The sequence below is a fragment of the Ursus maritimus genome, unplaced genomic scaffold, assembly GCF_017311325.1.
Source record: "Ursus maritimus isolate PB19 unplaced genomic scaffold, ASM1731132v1 scaffold_25, whole genome shotgun sequence".
NCBI classification, from domain to species: Eukaryota; Metazoa; Chordata; class Mammalia; order Carnivora; family Ursidae; genus Ursus; species Ursus maritimus.
The window spans coordinates 2,334,895-2,351,097 of record NW_024425008.1 but is presented as its reverse complement, the minus strand read 5'-3'; the positions used below and the strand labels follow the sequence as shown (position 1 = coordinate 2,351,097).

The window sequence follows — 16,203 nt, the reverse complement described above, 5'->3', positions numbered from 1 at the left end:
CGCTGCCCTCACGAGCCTCCAGCTGGTCTGGGACGGGGCTGTACCCCAGGAGCCACCTGGCGGCCCAGCTCAACTGAGGGGGAGGAGGGTGTCCCAGGGCCCCAGGGCCCCCCCCTGCTCCCCACCGCCATGCTGCACCAGCCCAGCCCAGTCCCACTGGCCCCTCCCCCTCCACTAGAACTGGCTGAAAGGGTCCCCAGACCCCCAGACTGCACATGTGGCTCCCTTGGGGCCCCTCCCTCAGCTATGTGGAATGGAGGGGACTCCGGTCTTAGAGACTCTGCCCTTCCCCAAATCCTGCGCCAGGTGAGCCGGGGCCATTTCTGGAGACAGGCTGTGGGGCTCCTCTGACCACAGCTGTGGCTTTGTGAGGTCAGTGCCAGCAATACAAGCGTAGGCTCCCCACTGGGCCCTATGGGTGGAGTTGAAATGATTGTCTTGGGTCCACCCCCTCCCCACCCCATCCTCAGAAGGAACGTAAGGGAGACCAAACTGGCTTATGGTCCCCTATTTACAGGTAAGGAAACTGGGGCGAAAAGAGCAAAATGACTAGTTGTGCCCCATAGGCAGAGCCCCCCCAAAGCTCATGCTCATTGGTGAGAAGGGGGAGGAGGGACCGTAAAGCTGGACTCATGGGGGGATCTGCCACAGAGCCTGGGGAGACAGGATTTCCCAGGCCCTGGGAGGCTCAGAAAGCCACCACTGCCCCTTCCTGCTCCCAAAATCAATCACTCCAAGCCACTTTTGAAACCAGTTTTATATTAAGCTATAAAAACTCAGACCCCATCCTGAGTACATACATACAAAAGCAGTACTATCAAAAATAATATTAACAACATCAAACACACTAACTTCTACAAATGTACAAGGCCCTTGTGCACCATTTACACGGGCCAGTCCCTGGCCACAGTACCTGGAAAGAGGGGGACAGACCCAAGCGCGCTGGCTCCGGACCCTACCTTGGCTCACTCAGAGGCATGAGGCTGAGTCCTGCCTGCGTCTGACCTGCGCCCGCACGCTGAGAGGGCCCTGGGGCCCGGCAGAAGCCTGGGGGTATTCCCGAAGCCATGTTTTCCTGGGCTAGGCTAAGGCGTCGTCCAGGGCAGGGGGTGGACAGGGGTGGAAAGAGGGGGCAAAACCACGCCCCCCCCACCCCAGGAAGCCCAAACCTGGAACCTGTGATTACGTCAGGGTCTGTGGCAAAGGGGCCTGAGGCTGCAGGTAGGGTAAGGCTGCTAACAGCTAACCTTAAAATAGGAGCTGATCCCAGATTACCTGGGTGGGCCAAAGGTCATCAAAAGGGTCCTTAAAAGTGGAAGGGGAGCAGGAAGGAGGTCTGAGGTTTGCGATGTGAAAAGAATTTGGCCACTGCTGGCTTTGAAGATGGAGGGAGCCACAGGTCAGGGAATAGAGGCAGCCTCTAAAAACTGGGAGAAGCAAGGAAACTCCCCCGGAACCTTCCAGAAGGAACCAGCCCTGTTGGCTTTAGCCCATGAGACCTGAGTCGGACCTCTGACCTCCAGAGCTAAAAGATAAGTTCTGGTTTCAATGACCACGTTTGTGGAAGTGTGTTACAGCAGCAATAGGACACTGACCCAGAGGCCACGGGGTCAGAGGTCAAGTTTGCCTTGCCCAGACCTCAGGCTGACTTCCAGGCAGAGGCCCCACGGAGCCCCCCACCTCCCTGGGGCCTGTCCCTACATGGAAGACCCAGGATGTCCAGGGCCCAGATAAGAGTTCATCGTTTTCTTCTTTCCTTTCTAGCTCTGCCTTCGATTTCATGGACATGCTGAGTCCCGCTCACTGCAGTCCTGGGCCAGAGGAGGCGGGATGGGCAAGGCTCAGCCCCTGGCCCTCGGCAGCTGGGAAGGCGCTCGGACCCAGCCATGAGGACGACAGTTATGATAGGCCGTGCAGGGGTCCCACGGATGGGAGGTAACCCGGGATCTCTGACCCTGGATGCTCTCCCTCCTGGCTCCCGCCTTAGTCCATGCATGATCAACGGTCACTTACAGAGAGTTTCTTGGGGATTGCTTCATTGCCTCCCCAGATGGGCGTTCCCGCCTGCACGGGACGGGCAAGTAAACCGGGCCTATCCAATTCCAGCCGCCCAGGGGCTGGCGCCTTGGCCGAGGCTGGGCAGAAGCGGCAGCAGCACGAAGCCTGTTGAGGGGCCATGAAGTGGGGTGTTGCCCGCCAAGGGGGTGGCGTCCAATGTTCGCTGGGTGCTCACAAGCAGGTCAGGCCGCAGGGAAAGCTAACCGATCTTTATAAGTGAAAATAGGGGCTTGGAAGACCGGTGCATCCCCGTGCTGACGTCCAGGATGCTTCGGATGCTCTTGGCCTCGCTGCTCGACAGGTTCCCCTTGATGGCCAAGATGGCGCTCAGGTGGCCTTTGCTGGCAAGGACAGCATCCCGTCAGTCCAGCCTAGTCACCAACACCCCTACTCACACCTCTTCCCAGCTCCCCAGACTCCTGGCCCAAGCCACAGGGCCCTGCAGCCAAGCCCCTGCCCACAAGGGGGTCTCAGTCTCCTTCGCCCACTGTGCTCCAGCACCCTGGGCCCCTGTCCCTCCTTGGAGTGCGCCAGACTCCTGCCCACCTCAGGTCTTTGCACTGGCTGTTCCTCCTGAAATGTTCTTTCCCATACTCTAGAGATGAGCAGCTCCTTCTCACACCTTGGGCCTTGGGGAAAATGTCACCTCCCCCAAGATTTCCCACCTCTAAAGTCAGCGCCTCTGTCATTCACAACCTTGGTTAAACAATCTTTACAGCTCATAACTATTTCTTTGCCTGAGTACCTCATTATTACTAACGCTCATTAGGCTGTAAGCTACACAAGGAAGGACTGAGACCTGGTCTGTCTTATACTTCATTGCATCCCAGTACCTAGAACAGAGCCCGGCACTTGGCAGGAAACAAGTCAATAATTGGTAGGATGGGTGGCTGGACGGATGGAGGAAGGATGGGTGGGTAGATGGATGGATGAATAGGTGGGTGAATGGATGGGTGGATGAATGAGTGGGTGAATGGGTAGATGGATGGTTGGGTAGGTAGGTGGAAGGGTGGGTGAGCAGATGGATAGCTACGCAGACGGGGAGATGAGTAGGTGGGTAGATGGGTGCTTCTATGGCTGGATGAATGGGTGAGTGTGTTGATAAGCAGATAGGCAGGTAGATGGATGCAGTGGATCAACCAGAAGCTAGACGAGGCCGGACGAGGATAAGCAATCTAGCTCAAGACTGTTGAGACTTTCCCTAGAGCGTGAGAGGACCCAGCCTAGAGAAACAATTGCCCTAGCTCACCAGATCCGCAGACAGCTGCGGGATAAGCCTCCACTCTGAGGATCCCTAGGCTGACCCTGGTGGATCCCAGCTTAGCATGGCTTCCAGCAGGTCCCTAGTCTCTCTGGTCTCAATTTTCCCTGTAAGGGGCAGGATCGTATCAGGCTGCAAGTGTGGACTGTGGAGCTGGACACCTGACTTTGCCATCTTGGCTTTACCACGGGCTGGCTGGGTCACCTAGACAAGCTCCTTACGCTCTCCAGGCCTCATCTGCAGAATGGGGATGAGAAGCATCCGCTTCACAAGGTCGTAGTGAGGGTCCAGTGAATGAGCCACTGTAAACATCTTAGCACAGCGTCTGGCCCTCGGTCTGCATGCCGCAAGGGCTGACTGCTGGGACTGCCTCAGCGAGGCCGGTCTCGGCTCCAGCAGCCCTGGAGCCCCGAGCCCGGCCCCACCAGGCTCTGACCAGCGCTGGCAGGGCCTTGCGGACGCCCTGGCCTGCGGCGCCCTTGCTCTCACCTGAAGTCGGGGTACCAGGTAGCGTAAGTGGCCACCTCGATCTTGATGGCACTGGGGTCTTGCAGGCGGATGATCTCGGCGAGCTTGGGGAGGGCGTGATGCAGCCAGGTCGCTGAGGAGCCCTGCAGGCATAGGTCCGGTTGGAGGCCGGCCGCCCCTTCCCCAAGGGCACCCGAGGGCCCAGAGACGTTCAGGTCAGAACCGGTCAGGTGTGGGGAGGCCGCGGTGGTGCTGGCCCTGCAGGGGCTCGGGGGAGGGGCAGGCGGGAGCTCACGTTCTGGCTGCAGAAGCGCTGGATGGCATCGGCGTTGGCCAGGATGTGCTCGGCCAGCTGCTGCTGCTGCTCGGCCGTCTTGAGGACCAGGCTCCGCTTGCTGAGGCGGATGACGTATTCCTTCACCAGGTGCAGGTGTATGACCTCCACGAGCTCCTGGCCGGGCGAGCAGGCAGGGCTGTGTGAGCCACTGCCCGGGGAGCTCACCACCTTCCCTCGAAGCCTCGAAGCCTCGAAGCCAGGAGTCCGGGGGCGGGGGGCGGGCAGATGGATACATGTGCTTGTGTGTGCACGTGTGTGTGTGTCTGCAGGTGTGTGCACGGCACACGTGTTAGGGTGTGTGTCCAGACGCCACCCCCCCCCACGCCCACCGGGCCCCGCCGCCGGTCCAGCTTCTCCTCACCTCCCGGAAACAGTCATGCAGTTCCGAGAACTCGGGCAGCCTTTCGGCCACGGTGGAGATGATTTCCTCCAGGGTCTGCGCCGGGGCCACCCAGCGGGTCTGCGTGAACCTTTTGAACAGCGGCTGTGACAGGAGAGAGGCAGGATGTCTGGTCACACCCTGCAGAGGAAGGCCCGCCAGCCGCAGACACACGCACCGTGACACACACACGGCCCAGCACAGGGGCAAGGGGGACTCGAGGACTCCCAGGGAACCAGGGCAGAGCTCGGGGGCCCTGTTCACAGACAGGAAGTGGAGACAGGGTCCTGGTACCCTTCCTCCAAGGCCAGCCAGCTGCAGCCCTGGAGCCAGGCCGGCCATCTGCCTGCCTTGAGGCCTTTTCCACCGCCCCCTTTGAAATAAATAAATTCCTGCATAAACAAGGACTTGTGTTTGGCCGGGCCTGTGAGGACCTGGGCCAAGTCATCCAGGGTCACCGCCCGGCCTTCACCTCCAGCTGGCTACCCATGGCCTTCCGCCTTGGGCGGTAGGGACAAGGCGAGCTCCATGGAAAACAGGCAGGGAACTCCTCCTACTTTTTCTTTCCAGGGACCCCTGCCTCACCCTCTGCTAAGGGAGCCAGGGGGTTTCTGTGGACTTGGCCCACAGCAGATGGGGCAGGGCTGCCAAAGGCTCTGAGCATCGCGCTGGGAGGGAGGCATGGGGACAGGGCGCAGGCAGGAAGGTCTGGGGGAGCAGGAGAAGAAGCGCAGAGGCTCAGGCCTGGGTTGTCTCAGTGCGGGGAGGGGCACTAATACTTTTCTGTGTGTTCCCAGCCCAAGGGGCCCCTCTGAGGCCAAGCCCAGGCTGAAGTGGTGGGGAAGGTCAAAAGCCCTCCATGGCGCCCATCACCTGAGCGGCACAGGCCTCATGACAGCTGGCCACATACGTCCGGGTCCCTCTCTGCGTCCCCCCAATGCTAAGCCCAGCAGGCACCCCAGGGAGGCAGGCTCCAGTACCTTCAGGTCCCCAAACAGGCGCTGGAGCAGGGTGTCAAACCCGTGACTCTTGAGCTCACTCAGGGGGCCCAGCAGGTGGCCCGGGAGATCCTGTGGTGTCTGCCACTGCTGCTCCATGGATGTCCTGGAAGGACATGGATGGGGGCAGGTAGGTCACACCAGCCCTGTGCAGCCTATAGTCCCCTACCCAGAGAGCCCACTGGTCCTAGCCAAGTCTTCCTCAACCATCTCTTCACTCTAGAACCCTCCATGACTCCCCATTCCCTGTGGAGGCAAGTCCGGATCATCATCCCTGCTCCCGAGGCAGCACCAGCCTTCTCACCCCCAGGAAACACCAATGCTCGCAGTCCACATCTGCCCAACAGACACAACCACCGCGTCTGTTCCAAAGGGCGTTACGAGAACAAAATAAGGAATAAATCCTTTGCATGAATGCTTGACCCACCTGCACTTGAGAAATGTTTGCTGCTGCTGCCCCTACAGACCCCGGCCATCTGCTCACGGCCATGCTCACTGGAGTCCCCACATCTTTGCTTATCATGCCTCCCACCCCCCTCCCAGCCATCCTCTTCCATCAACAGACTGGTGGGCCCAGTGACTCCCGCTCCCACAAACCCCTCCGAGCGCCCTTACCGGAAGGACAGGCAGTTGTTGATGTTGGCAATGACATTGGCCCTGTAATTTCTCAGCTGTCTGCATCTCTCCAGAAATTCATCAAAGGCTCGCTGGTAGCTGGTGAAACCGGAAGGGGTGCATGCAGGACCAGCACAGACACTGGGACAAGAGCAGCCTCCGGCCTGCCCCCCAGCCCCCCTGGGCTTACAGAGTGTTTCCGGTTGACAGGCCTCCTACAGCCCAGGGAGGGCTGCTAGCCCCTACGCCTCACGTAACTGGCTTCGCAGGCAAAGGACAGTGGGGCCAAGGCCCCTGCAGAGCTCCTGCTGCCCCCACTCCTTCCCCCCAGATCCCGCTATAGCTGGAAGACAGGGCGGGGGGTGGGCAAGGGGTAGATAGATGAAGGAGTCCCCAGACAGGGAGGGAGGCAGCCAAGAAAATGTAGGGCTGGAGACCCGGGGCACCACCAGAAGGGAGGCCAGGGCCTCAGTCCCTCCTGGGGCATCCTCTTTGCAGCTGGAGGCTGTAGCGCTGAGACCATCTTGCTGAGCAGTCAGATCACCTGACGCTCTCAAGGCTCAGGTGGCGGGGTGGGGGGGGTGGTGGGAAGGACCCCTGCTCATAAAGAGACACCCCAGAGGCAGGAAGGGGATGCTGATCTAGCTTGGATACCCACATGGGACACAAGGGAGAGCAGGTGGCTCCGAGAGCAGCGGCTCAGGGACCAGCCCCGCCCCCCCCAGGCACAACAGGCACACACCCACCTCCGCAGGAACGCGGCCAGCTCCAGCAGCAGCACCTGCTTAATCTGCACGCCCAGGTCGGGGGTGATGCTCTCGGCCTTGACCTGGCCCTGGGAGATGATCTGCAGGGATGAGGGGGCAGCTGAGCAAGAGCTCACCTGGATTAAGATGGGGGAGGAGGAGGCCCGCACACACACAGGGTGGGCATGGGCTGTGCGAGAGCCCGAGGGGTGGGCTGTGGTACCTGGATGATGTCGATGGCCAGCTCGCTGTGGCAGTGGCCGTCCAGCTTCTGGGGAGCCTCATCCCGGGCCCAGCGCTGTGACTCCAGCTCCAGGGCACGGGCCATCAGCTCCTTCACGCTGGCCTGGGGGTAGGAGGGGCAGGTCAGGGTAGCACAGAGCCCATTGGCCAGCCCACATGCAAGCCCCTGGCCCGCGTCCTGCCTGTCTTCTAGCCTCCCCTAGCTTCCTTCCTGCCCCGCCCGGGGCCCTGGCGCTGGACTCACCACCTCGTTGGACAAGAACGTGGCCTCCAGCAGCCGGATCTGCCTGGGGGGCAGAAGGCTCCCGAGCTGGACTCTCTGCAGCTCTCCCGCCAGCTTGGGGCTGTTGATGATGTCGCTGTGGGCAGAGGGTCTAGCATGAGGACGACTGCCCCCACTGAGCACCGTCACTCATGCTGCAGGCCCACCTTCTTGGCCTCAGTCTCTGGCAGGCCTGGGCCTTGATCTCCCTGCCCCCATCCCTGCTTCTCTGTCTCAGATGATGGGTCCCCGATCGGCTCAGCTGGGCTCAGGCCAGAAACCTCGGAATCTTCATGCCTGCTTGGACTCTCTCGTTCCTCCCCATCCACTCCTGCTCCCAAATACATCCTCTTGAAGCAGGTCAGCCTCAAGCCACCTGCCCGATGCCCTAACCGCAGCCACCTCTCGCCTGGCGCACTGCAGGGGCCTGCTCTCCAGCCTCATGGGCCCCAGCAATGCCTCCTCCTCCCAGCAGGCAGAACTGCCCGTGGAGTCCGGAGCGCTCCCTGCCACAAGGCCTCCATCTCACACAGATTAAAGCCGGCTCCTTTGGCAGCAGCAGAGGCCACTCGCTCTCCACCTCCTCCTTACCTCATTCCCTCACTGCGCTCCACGCATGCTGGCCTCGGGCATCCTGCCAGCCCTGGACCACCAGCCCCAGGCCCGCCCTGCTGCCCCCAGAGGGTGGGTCAGTCCAGGCAGGAAGGGCTGCCCCACCCCAGCTACTCCACTCACTCTTGTGGCGCCTGTGTGGGATCCTGGAGCCCCAGGGACCGTCCAGCCCTCCCTGGCACTTCCTCAGGGGCTTTTGTCTGCCTGGACACTCAAGAACGGCCCTCTCACCCCCTCTCCCAGCCTGGATGTGGCTGTGACCCTCGGCTCCCTTTGTGCCACTCTGGCCACACAGGCCTCAACGGCAGCCCCCTGGACTCCTTCTCCCCAGGGCTCTGCCCTACTGGGCTCAGTTTCCTGCTGTGCTGACCCCAGTGGGCCCCAGGCCAAAAGCCCCGAGGTCACTGGGACAGGAAGGCTGAGGTGCAAATGCCCAGTATTTCCTGGTGAGTCAGGATAAGCAAGGAGAAACTGGCTCACGACTGGCCTGTCTAGCCCGCAGCCCCTGCCCTATGCTGATTTCCCTAAGTCCTGCTGACTCACCCACCACCCCCACGGGGCCCTTCCCCTGCCCCCCTCCCCACTGGAGGCTGGGCCACCAGCACCCCCTGAGACCACTGGCCACCCAGATGTGTCTCTGAGATCCTCAGAGACTGCTCACACTGTCCGTACCTCCAGGCTTCCTGCAGGCTTTACCCGGCAGAGGGGGCTAGAGTTAGCCCCCACAGGAGCCCCGGCCTCCCGTGCCCTGGGCATTTCCACCCAGCGCTGCACTCCTCACCCAGCTTGGACAAAGGACAGATGTGCTCAGGACCCCAAGGAATCTGGGTAAATCAGAGGGTACCTGAGGCACCCCGAGGCACTCTGTTGGCAGAGTCAGCCTCCCACCCAAGGAGCTCTGGGCCTCAGGGACAAGAGCCCAGCTCTGCCGTGGGCTCACCAGGTGACCCTGCACAACGGCCATATGGCCCTGCTCTGCCCCTATGCTCGCGGTGCCTGGGAGCATCCCATAGCCTGCCCGGTAAATCCAAACACTGGCCAGTTCTGCACAACTCCCAGAAGGTCTCAGGGCTCAGCCCCAGGCTGTGGAAGATGACTCCCTTGGTTGGGAACACCACCCTCCCTCCACCTTCTTCCAGGCCTGACCACCCCCTCCCCTGCCTGCCTCTCTTCCTTCCAGCAGCAGGCGGAATTTGGTTCCTCCTCATTTCCCTCCTCCTCCTCCACCACCTCAGGGATGGCTTCCTCAATGACTCAGGCTGGCCGGGGCCCCTGATGGTGGCTCCTGCAGTCCCTGGTCTCCTCTGCCACAGCCCTTCCTGCTCTGGATGGTCATGGCCTCAGACTGGGAGCTCAGGAAGGAATGATGAAGTATCGGTCATTCCCTGTGCCTCGGTTTCCCCAACCTTAGCGTGAGGCTGAAGCCAGAAAATCGAGGATTCCAAGTGCAAAGCCCACCAAGCGCGGGCCCTGCTCCTCTGAGCCTCCGGGCCTCCCCGAGCGCGGCGCCCACTCACTTGGGGTAGAGGTTCTGCACCCAGACCAGCAGCATGTAGGTGTCGCGCTCGCACAGCTCGAACTGCGCCATGGCCGCCAGCTGGGCCGCGAAGTGCTCGTGGTAGCTCTCGGCGTAGGCGGCCACCACGTCCACCTCGGCGGGGAACAGCGGCTTCAGCCGCTCCACCACGGCCTCCAGGTCCTCCTTCATGGTGCGGCCCATGTGCAGGAAGACACGCTCGGCCTCCGAGCGGCCCTCGGCGGCCGCGGCCGGCCGCGCACACAGGCGCTCCTCGGCCACCTGCGCCACCGCGCGCCGCCACAGCTGCAGCCAGCGCCGCGGGCGCGCGCTCACCAGCGCCGAGGCCCCGGGCCCCGCGGCCGCCTGCGCCTCCGCCGCCGCCGCGCGCCGGTCCTCGCGCTCCTGCTCGGCCAGCACAGCCAGGGCCTGGCGCGCAGCTCGGGCGCCGCGTCCAGCGGCCGCCGCAGCACGCCGAGCACCTGGTCCCGCAGCAGCACGTACAGCGCCTCCACCTTGCTCTGGCGCCGCACCAGCTCCTCCGCGCTCTCGCCGCCCGCCGCCGCCGCCGCCTGCAGCTCCCGCTCCAGCGCCAGCAGCGGCTGCGCCGCCTCCAGCCGCCCGCGCTCCAGGTCCGCCTTGAGCTCCTCCACTGCGGCCGGGACAGCGCGCGGTCAGCGCCGCCCGCCGGCGGGCCGGCTCCCACCCGACCCCGCGCCCGCGACAGGAGGTGAAGGGACCCGCTCCCAGAGGCCGGTCGGCGCCCGGGTCGGGACTGCAGCCGGGTCGGCCTACCCGGGCCCCAGGATTAGCCGGTGCAGGGGAAGCCCATCTTTGCTGCCCTCCGGGGTCCAGGGTGAGTGAACCATGCCCTCGGAGGAGCCGCAGCCCTGCCCAGGCCCCGGCGGCTCTGATCCCCATCCCTACCCGCCTGGGATCCCAGCCTACCTGTGGGCAGCGGGTGGCTGGACTCAGGGTGGGACTCGGGGTGGCCCTCCGGCTCTGCTGAGCTGGGCTGACCCTTCTTCTTCCTCCCTTTAGTGAAGACGCTGAACATGTTGGCCAGTCCTTTCGGCCTCTTCTTCTTCTTTTTTGTCGCCTCTTCCCCGTCCCTGTCCGGGGCTGCCTGGGCCTCCAGGGGTGGCACCAGGTCTTCAGAAGACGCCTCTGACATGGAGGCCTCTGATTCCAGCTCTGAGCTGGAGGGCAACTTCTGGGAGCTTCCGGGGAAGTCAAGAACCCCTGGCACCGACTGCTGGCCTGGAAGGCCTTGGAAGAAAGTCATCATCTTCAGCATCCCCCCGGGCTCAGACCTGCAGACTGGCAAGGGGGGAGGGAATGAAGAGCAGCAGACAGGCGGACGCTCAGCAGCTCCCAGGCCCCAGGACAGAGCGCGGTGGCCGCAATGATCTCCATCCCTTCTCACCACACGACCATCAGGGGCTGGCTATCTCCTGCCCCAGAGGGGCACCCACAAGTCAGCGCCCTCCCTGGACACCAGTTTCTCAGCATCCACAATTCCTCTTCCGAAACCCCCCAGCTCCTCCCCAAATCGCCAGAAGCAGAGAAGAATCTGGAGATGCCAAGTCTCCCAGACAGAGGGGGCTTTCACTTCATTTTGGCAAATCCTTCCTTGGCAGCCCACCCTCTGAGCAAGGAGAAAGGCCTGGAGGACATGACTTCCATCCTGCATCCCATGAGACCCTGGGAGAGGTGGCAGAGCACAGCTACTGTCCCAGTGCCCAGAGCAAGATTCGAGGTCCAGAAAGGTCACAGCTCCAGAGGCTGCTCCATCCTCCCCGCCCCATCCTCCAGCTCGCCTGGTTTTTCTCTTGTCTACGTGGAGCCACAGAGGGACACTTTCAGCAGAAACATGGCTGCTCCTGCTGGGACCATGAGGGGAGCAGAGCCCAACCCCCTTCCCTGGCTTTGGGGCTCAGGTCTGGGAATCATAGTGCCCTCTCAAACTTCAAGGGGTGGGAAAGGACCCTGAAGACTTTCATGTGTCAGCAAGGACAAGGGACCCAATGAGGCACCGAGCTGCCTGGGGTCACCCAGTAACTCGGGCCAGGAACCAGGCTTCCTGGCTCCCACTTCACCCTGGCTGCTCCCAGATGAGGTGACATCATCACCACAAAGGCTTCCACTTTTTGTGCCCTCCCCGGTGCCCATCCCATCTCTTCCTCATTCCCTTCAAGGAGGGGTATTATTATCCTTACCGCACAAAACTGATGCTGGGAAATTACCCTATGGTTGACAGCTTAGGCTTGAAACTCAGATCACCCGGTGCTGGGTCCTCCTGCCTCCATAGCCCCCACCACCTTACAGGCTGAATTCGGAGAGGCAGGACCCCCTTGTGCCCAGCAGCACCCCTCCTAGCACCATGACCATTATCAAGGCAAGGCCAGAACCAGTGAAGGGGAACATGGCTGAACCCAGGAGAGGGGAGTGAGGCAGGGCTGGGAAGGGGGAGCAGTAGGGTCAGGCTTCCCTGATGACTGCGGCGATCCAGGACCATAGTGCCTGCCCCCCCCCCAAGGTAAACACAATGAGTTGTGACTCGTAGAGCGCGATGACTTTGATTCACCTTTGCAACAGCCCTGCAAGGCGGATGGGATGATCCATCATCCAGGAGAAGCTGAGGCGGTGAGGGGGCTGGGAGGTGCTTGCCCCAAGCACATAGCAGGCATGGATTAGGCCTGTCAGACTCTTTCCACAGCCCCTACTGCCTCCCCACCAGCCCAGCTACCCTGGGCCTCATCACAACCCCCGAGTTTGGCCAGAGCCACCTGGGGGGCAGGAAGCCTGAGTTTCTCCCAAATGGCTTCACCAGGTGCCCTCCACAGAGTGCAACACCACTGGACCTCAGGCGCCTCTCCGGTGCCATTTGGGCTGAGAGTTCCACTCCAGGACCAAGTGAGGGGTGCTCAGGGAGCCCAGGGCCAAGGTGCAAGGCCACTAGGCTCTTCTGCCCTGCCCACCCACTGCCCCAGCTCCCTCTCCTGATCCATCCCGTTGGCACGCACGCACCACAGGGGCTGGTCCGGCCAGCTGCCTGGGGCTACTCAGCACCACCCTGATGGACCAGGCCCCACCTCTGCTCTCCAGCTTGGGTGAGGGAGAGGGCCACCCTGACCCGCCAGCCTCACCTCTGCCCCCCCCCCCACAATGTGCTAGGCTCTATCTGACCTCAGGCCTGGTTCCTGCGGGTCCCCACATAACATCGCCGCCTCCTTGCCTCTCTGGTACAAATCCTCCTCACCCTTCCAGGTCCTGCAGTGGCCGCCTTGGCTCCAACCAGGCCTTGATTTTCAGAGGCAGCTGGTGCGGTGGCAAGAGAAGCGGTGGGGGGGTCAGCTGGCACACTCACTAGCGTGCGGACAATACCTCCCTGTGAAGTGGGCACAAGGACCCCCACCTCACGGTGTTGCTGACAGGAAGCAGCAACGCCCCGCAGCCCCGGGCTGGCCCCTAGCCAGCCTCCTTAAGGGTCGGTGTCCGTGTCCCTGTGGCTGTCAAGCCAACCTCGGCACTGGGGTAGAGCAGAAGAGAGCAGGAAAGGCACTCCTTCAAGCCTGGGCTCTAGGCTGGGCACACCGACACAGCAAGCTGCTCAGTCATAGCATGTGACCACAGCCTGTGGCCCCACAGGGGCCCCCTCTCCTGACCTCCCAGCTTCCCCGCGGGCACCCACCACACACACCCATGCCCCTTCCTGGGTCAGGGTTGAGGCCCACAAAGCCTCCCATGGCCTCTGCGCCTGGCTCCTCTGTCCTGGCTGGGAAAGGGAGGACACAGCCATCCCCCCAGGGAGGACACCCAGGCACAGGCAGCAAAGTAACTTGGCCAGCCAGCCCCACCCCCCTCGGCCAGCCTTCTGCAAAAGGAGCAGAGACCCCTGCGCCTTTCCCCACACTCCTTCCTCCCTGCCCTTTGCAGGGCTGAGCCCGGGGTGGCAGTACCAAGCTCGGGCCCCCTGCACCCTGACGCGCCGCAGCGGCCTCAGTTTCCCTAGAAGTTGGGCTGCCGGAGGCGTGGGGCTCTCCGAGCGTTCCGCACCCTCGGCCGGGACCGTGCCGGCCGCTCCGTCGAGGGAGCCGGCCGGGAACCCGGGGTGGAGGCGGGCGGGCAGCCGCGCGGAGCGGCGGGGGACAGACGCGGTGCGGGCGGAGGTCACTTACTGTGTCCGGGCCGGGCCGCCGCTGTCCCAGCAGAGCCTGGAGCCGCCTGAAATAGTCTCAGACTCCGCCTCCGTCCGCCCGCTCGCCCCGCCCGCGGCAGCCGCGGAAAACCCGCGGGCGGAGGCCAAGGCAGAGGGCGACCGGGGCTGGCTGTGTCCCCGAGCCCGGAGTCGCGCGCGCCCCGCCGAGGGGAGCGGGGGTGTCACTCGTTCCCACCGGCCCGGGCGGGGTGGCGCGGGGGGCCAAGCGTCGCCGCGGTATGTGGGGCGCAGGGAACCGCACCCAGGGCGGACCGGGCTCAGCCCGGCGCGGGCCCATTGTCCGACGGCGGCTGCTGATTGGCTGGCTGCAAGGGGCTCCGCGCTCGGGGCCGCGTCCCAGCGTCACAGAGCGGCGCCCACCCAGCTCGCCGACTCTCGCCCCGCGGGGTCCCGGGGACCGTCCGGCCCTAGCTCCCCGGGTCGGGCGAGGGTTGCTCCCTCCGGGTGGAACGGTCGGCTCAGGGGGGCCAGGGAAGGGGCCCTGCAGGAGGAGGCGCCCTAAGGGGTAGGGCGCGCAGGGAAGGACAGCTATTGACGAGCACATTTGCTGGGTGCCTGGCATTCGCTCTCATTATCAAACCTCGCTTGAAAGGGGAAAGTGGCTCAGAAGGGTGAAGCGACCTACAGCTCGCTGGAGGTCACACACCCCGCTGCAGGACTCCCACTGGAGCACTTTCCCTTTCTGGGACTGGGGTTGGGCCAGGACAGGCTTGGGCACACCAGGTCCAGACCCCAACAAGCACAGGCTTGATCTCAGTCAGTGCAGCCTTGTCCTTACTCAGTGTGGCCGTTTCTCTGGGTCTGTCGTGGGGTGGGGGAGGGGTTTTGCTGGTGAAGAGCAACCACCAGGACTCACCCCTTCCCTCCTTCTCATTTTAGGAATCCCTGCCCTCTGGAAAGAACCGTGTGTCCTTAAGGAATTTCCCAGCTGGGCACCAGCTTCCCTCTTACTCTATTGCCAGAACCCTGCTCCTCCAATGCCTTTGTTTGTCCCTACCCTTGGTCTCTCCCTTCCCGTGGATTCCCTGCTCCCCCTGTCAGCTGGGCACAGATCTCTGAGGCCTGGGAGTGGGGGGCTGGGGGGGCAGCTGGGAGTGCCCCTTGGGACTGAGAACTTCCTCTTCCTCCTTGGGAGTGGTAGGTAGTCAAGTGCCAGGTTTGGGCTTGGCCATAATCCTGTCCCTGGGGAGCCTTGTGGGGAGGAGGAAGGGGACGTCAGGAAGTGGCAGTAAGATGAGGGGGTTGCGGGGTGACAGTTTTCAGATGAGCTCACAGAGCCACAGTGACCCAGGGTGGGAGGGTCATTGCATTTGCTCCCCAGTGAACAGATGGGGAGACTAAAGCCAGGTCCCCAAATTCATCCAGTGACATAGGGGCAATGAGGATGGGAAGCAAGGGGTCCTGGCTCATTGCCTCTGTAACTGCCTGCTGCGGCCTCATTGTGCAATCCCCACGCTTTCCAGCCAGGTCTCCTCTTCTCACCCCAAACGGATTGGGAAATCACTGGAGAATCTGAAGCTTTCTGAGTCATGGGGGTGTGTGGTGGTCAGGCCTGCAGATCCCACCATCCCCTTAGAGCCCAGGATTCTGATCAGCGGGGGCAGGAAGGACACTTCACAGGGCAGGTGCTGGGCAGCCGACCTTGTCCCCCGATGCCCAGGCTGCCTGGGCTCCCTCTCCATGGCCTCACCCTGAGCCACAGCCAGGAGTAGGGAAACGTTGCCTTCTCCTTTGGGCTTGCACCAGTCACTTCCCCTTTCCCTGAGTTTAGATAGGAGGGTCAGGGGTCAGCTCCATGGAGCCCCCAACACAAGGGAAATCCTCTGCAAACCAGGCTGCACAGAGGGCCAAGGCCTGGTAGCCAGCGGGGCAGGCGCTACCCTCACCCCTCGTGATAGAAGAGGAAATCATCCTCAAGAGGCCAGACGCTTCCAGAGGGAGCCAAAGGCCAGCCAAGAATTCCACCCCCAGCAGGAAATGAGCATCAGATGCTGGTTGGGAGTGTTCCTGGCCAGCTGCTGTCCCATTTGCCATCTCCCCAGGGAATGGGCAGAGGAGACCAAGCCACCTGGAAGAGAGGACAGCAGGCAGAAGCCGACTGGCAGCAGACCTCCCCAGGCCAGCCCCGAAGTCAAGTGTGCCCGCACTGGGCCCGGAGCAGTGGCCAGCTCCTCACAGGCAACCAGGGCCTCCGAAGCCCGGGACACATGTGCGAGGGCCTCCCTGCCCTCTGCTCAGACATCACAGTGGACTGGTTTTTTGAACTGTGATAAAATACACAGAACCAAATTTACCATATTGACCTTTTTAGGCATACAGCTCAGGGACATTCACGATATTACGCAACCATCCCCACGATCCGTCTCCAGAACATTTCTCACCTTGCAAGAATAAGACTCCGAACTTACTCAACTCTAATTCCCCTTTCCTTCCCCCCCCAGCCCCTGGCAATCACTGTTGTACTTTCACTTTATAAATTAGACTAT

The 16,203-nt window shown here is 62.4% G+C and overlaps 1 protein-coding gene across 1 annotated transcript; it reads right to left on the bottom strand.

Moving 5' to 3' along the window:
* Window positions 1-739: 739 nt before the first annotated feature.
* TNFAIP2 (TNF alpha induced protein 2) lies at window positions 740-12,941 on the bottom strand. The gene is given in 13 exon segments (XM_040641389.1): window positions 740-2,399; window positions 3,809-3,930; window positions 4,083-4,238; window positions 4,486-4,608; window positions 5,484-5,607; window positions 6,117-6,215; window positions 6,863-6,963; window positions 7,086-7,208; window positions 7,350-7,464; window positions 9,497-9,935; window positions 9,938-10,147; window positions 10,444-10,808; window positions 12,685-12,941. Coding segments are annotated over 13 exon segments (2,154 nt in total). The 5' UTR covers window positions 12,720-12,941; the 3' UTR covers window positions 740-2,257.
* Window positions 12,942-16,203: the final 3,262 nt, after the last annotated feature.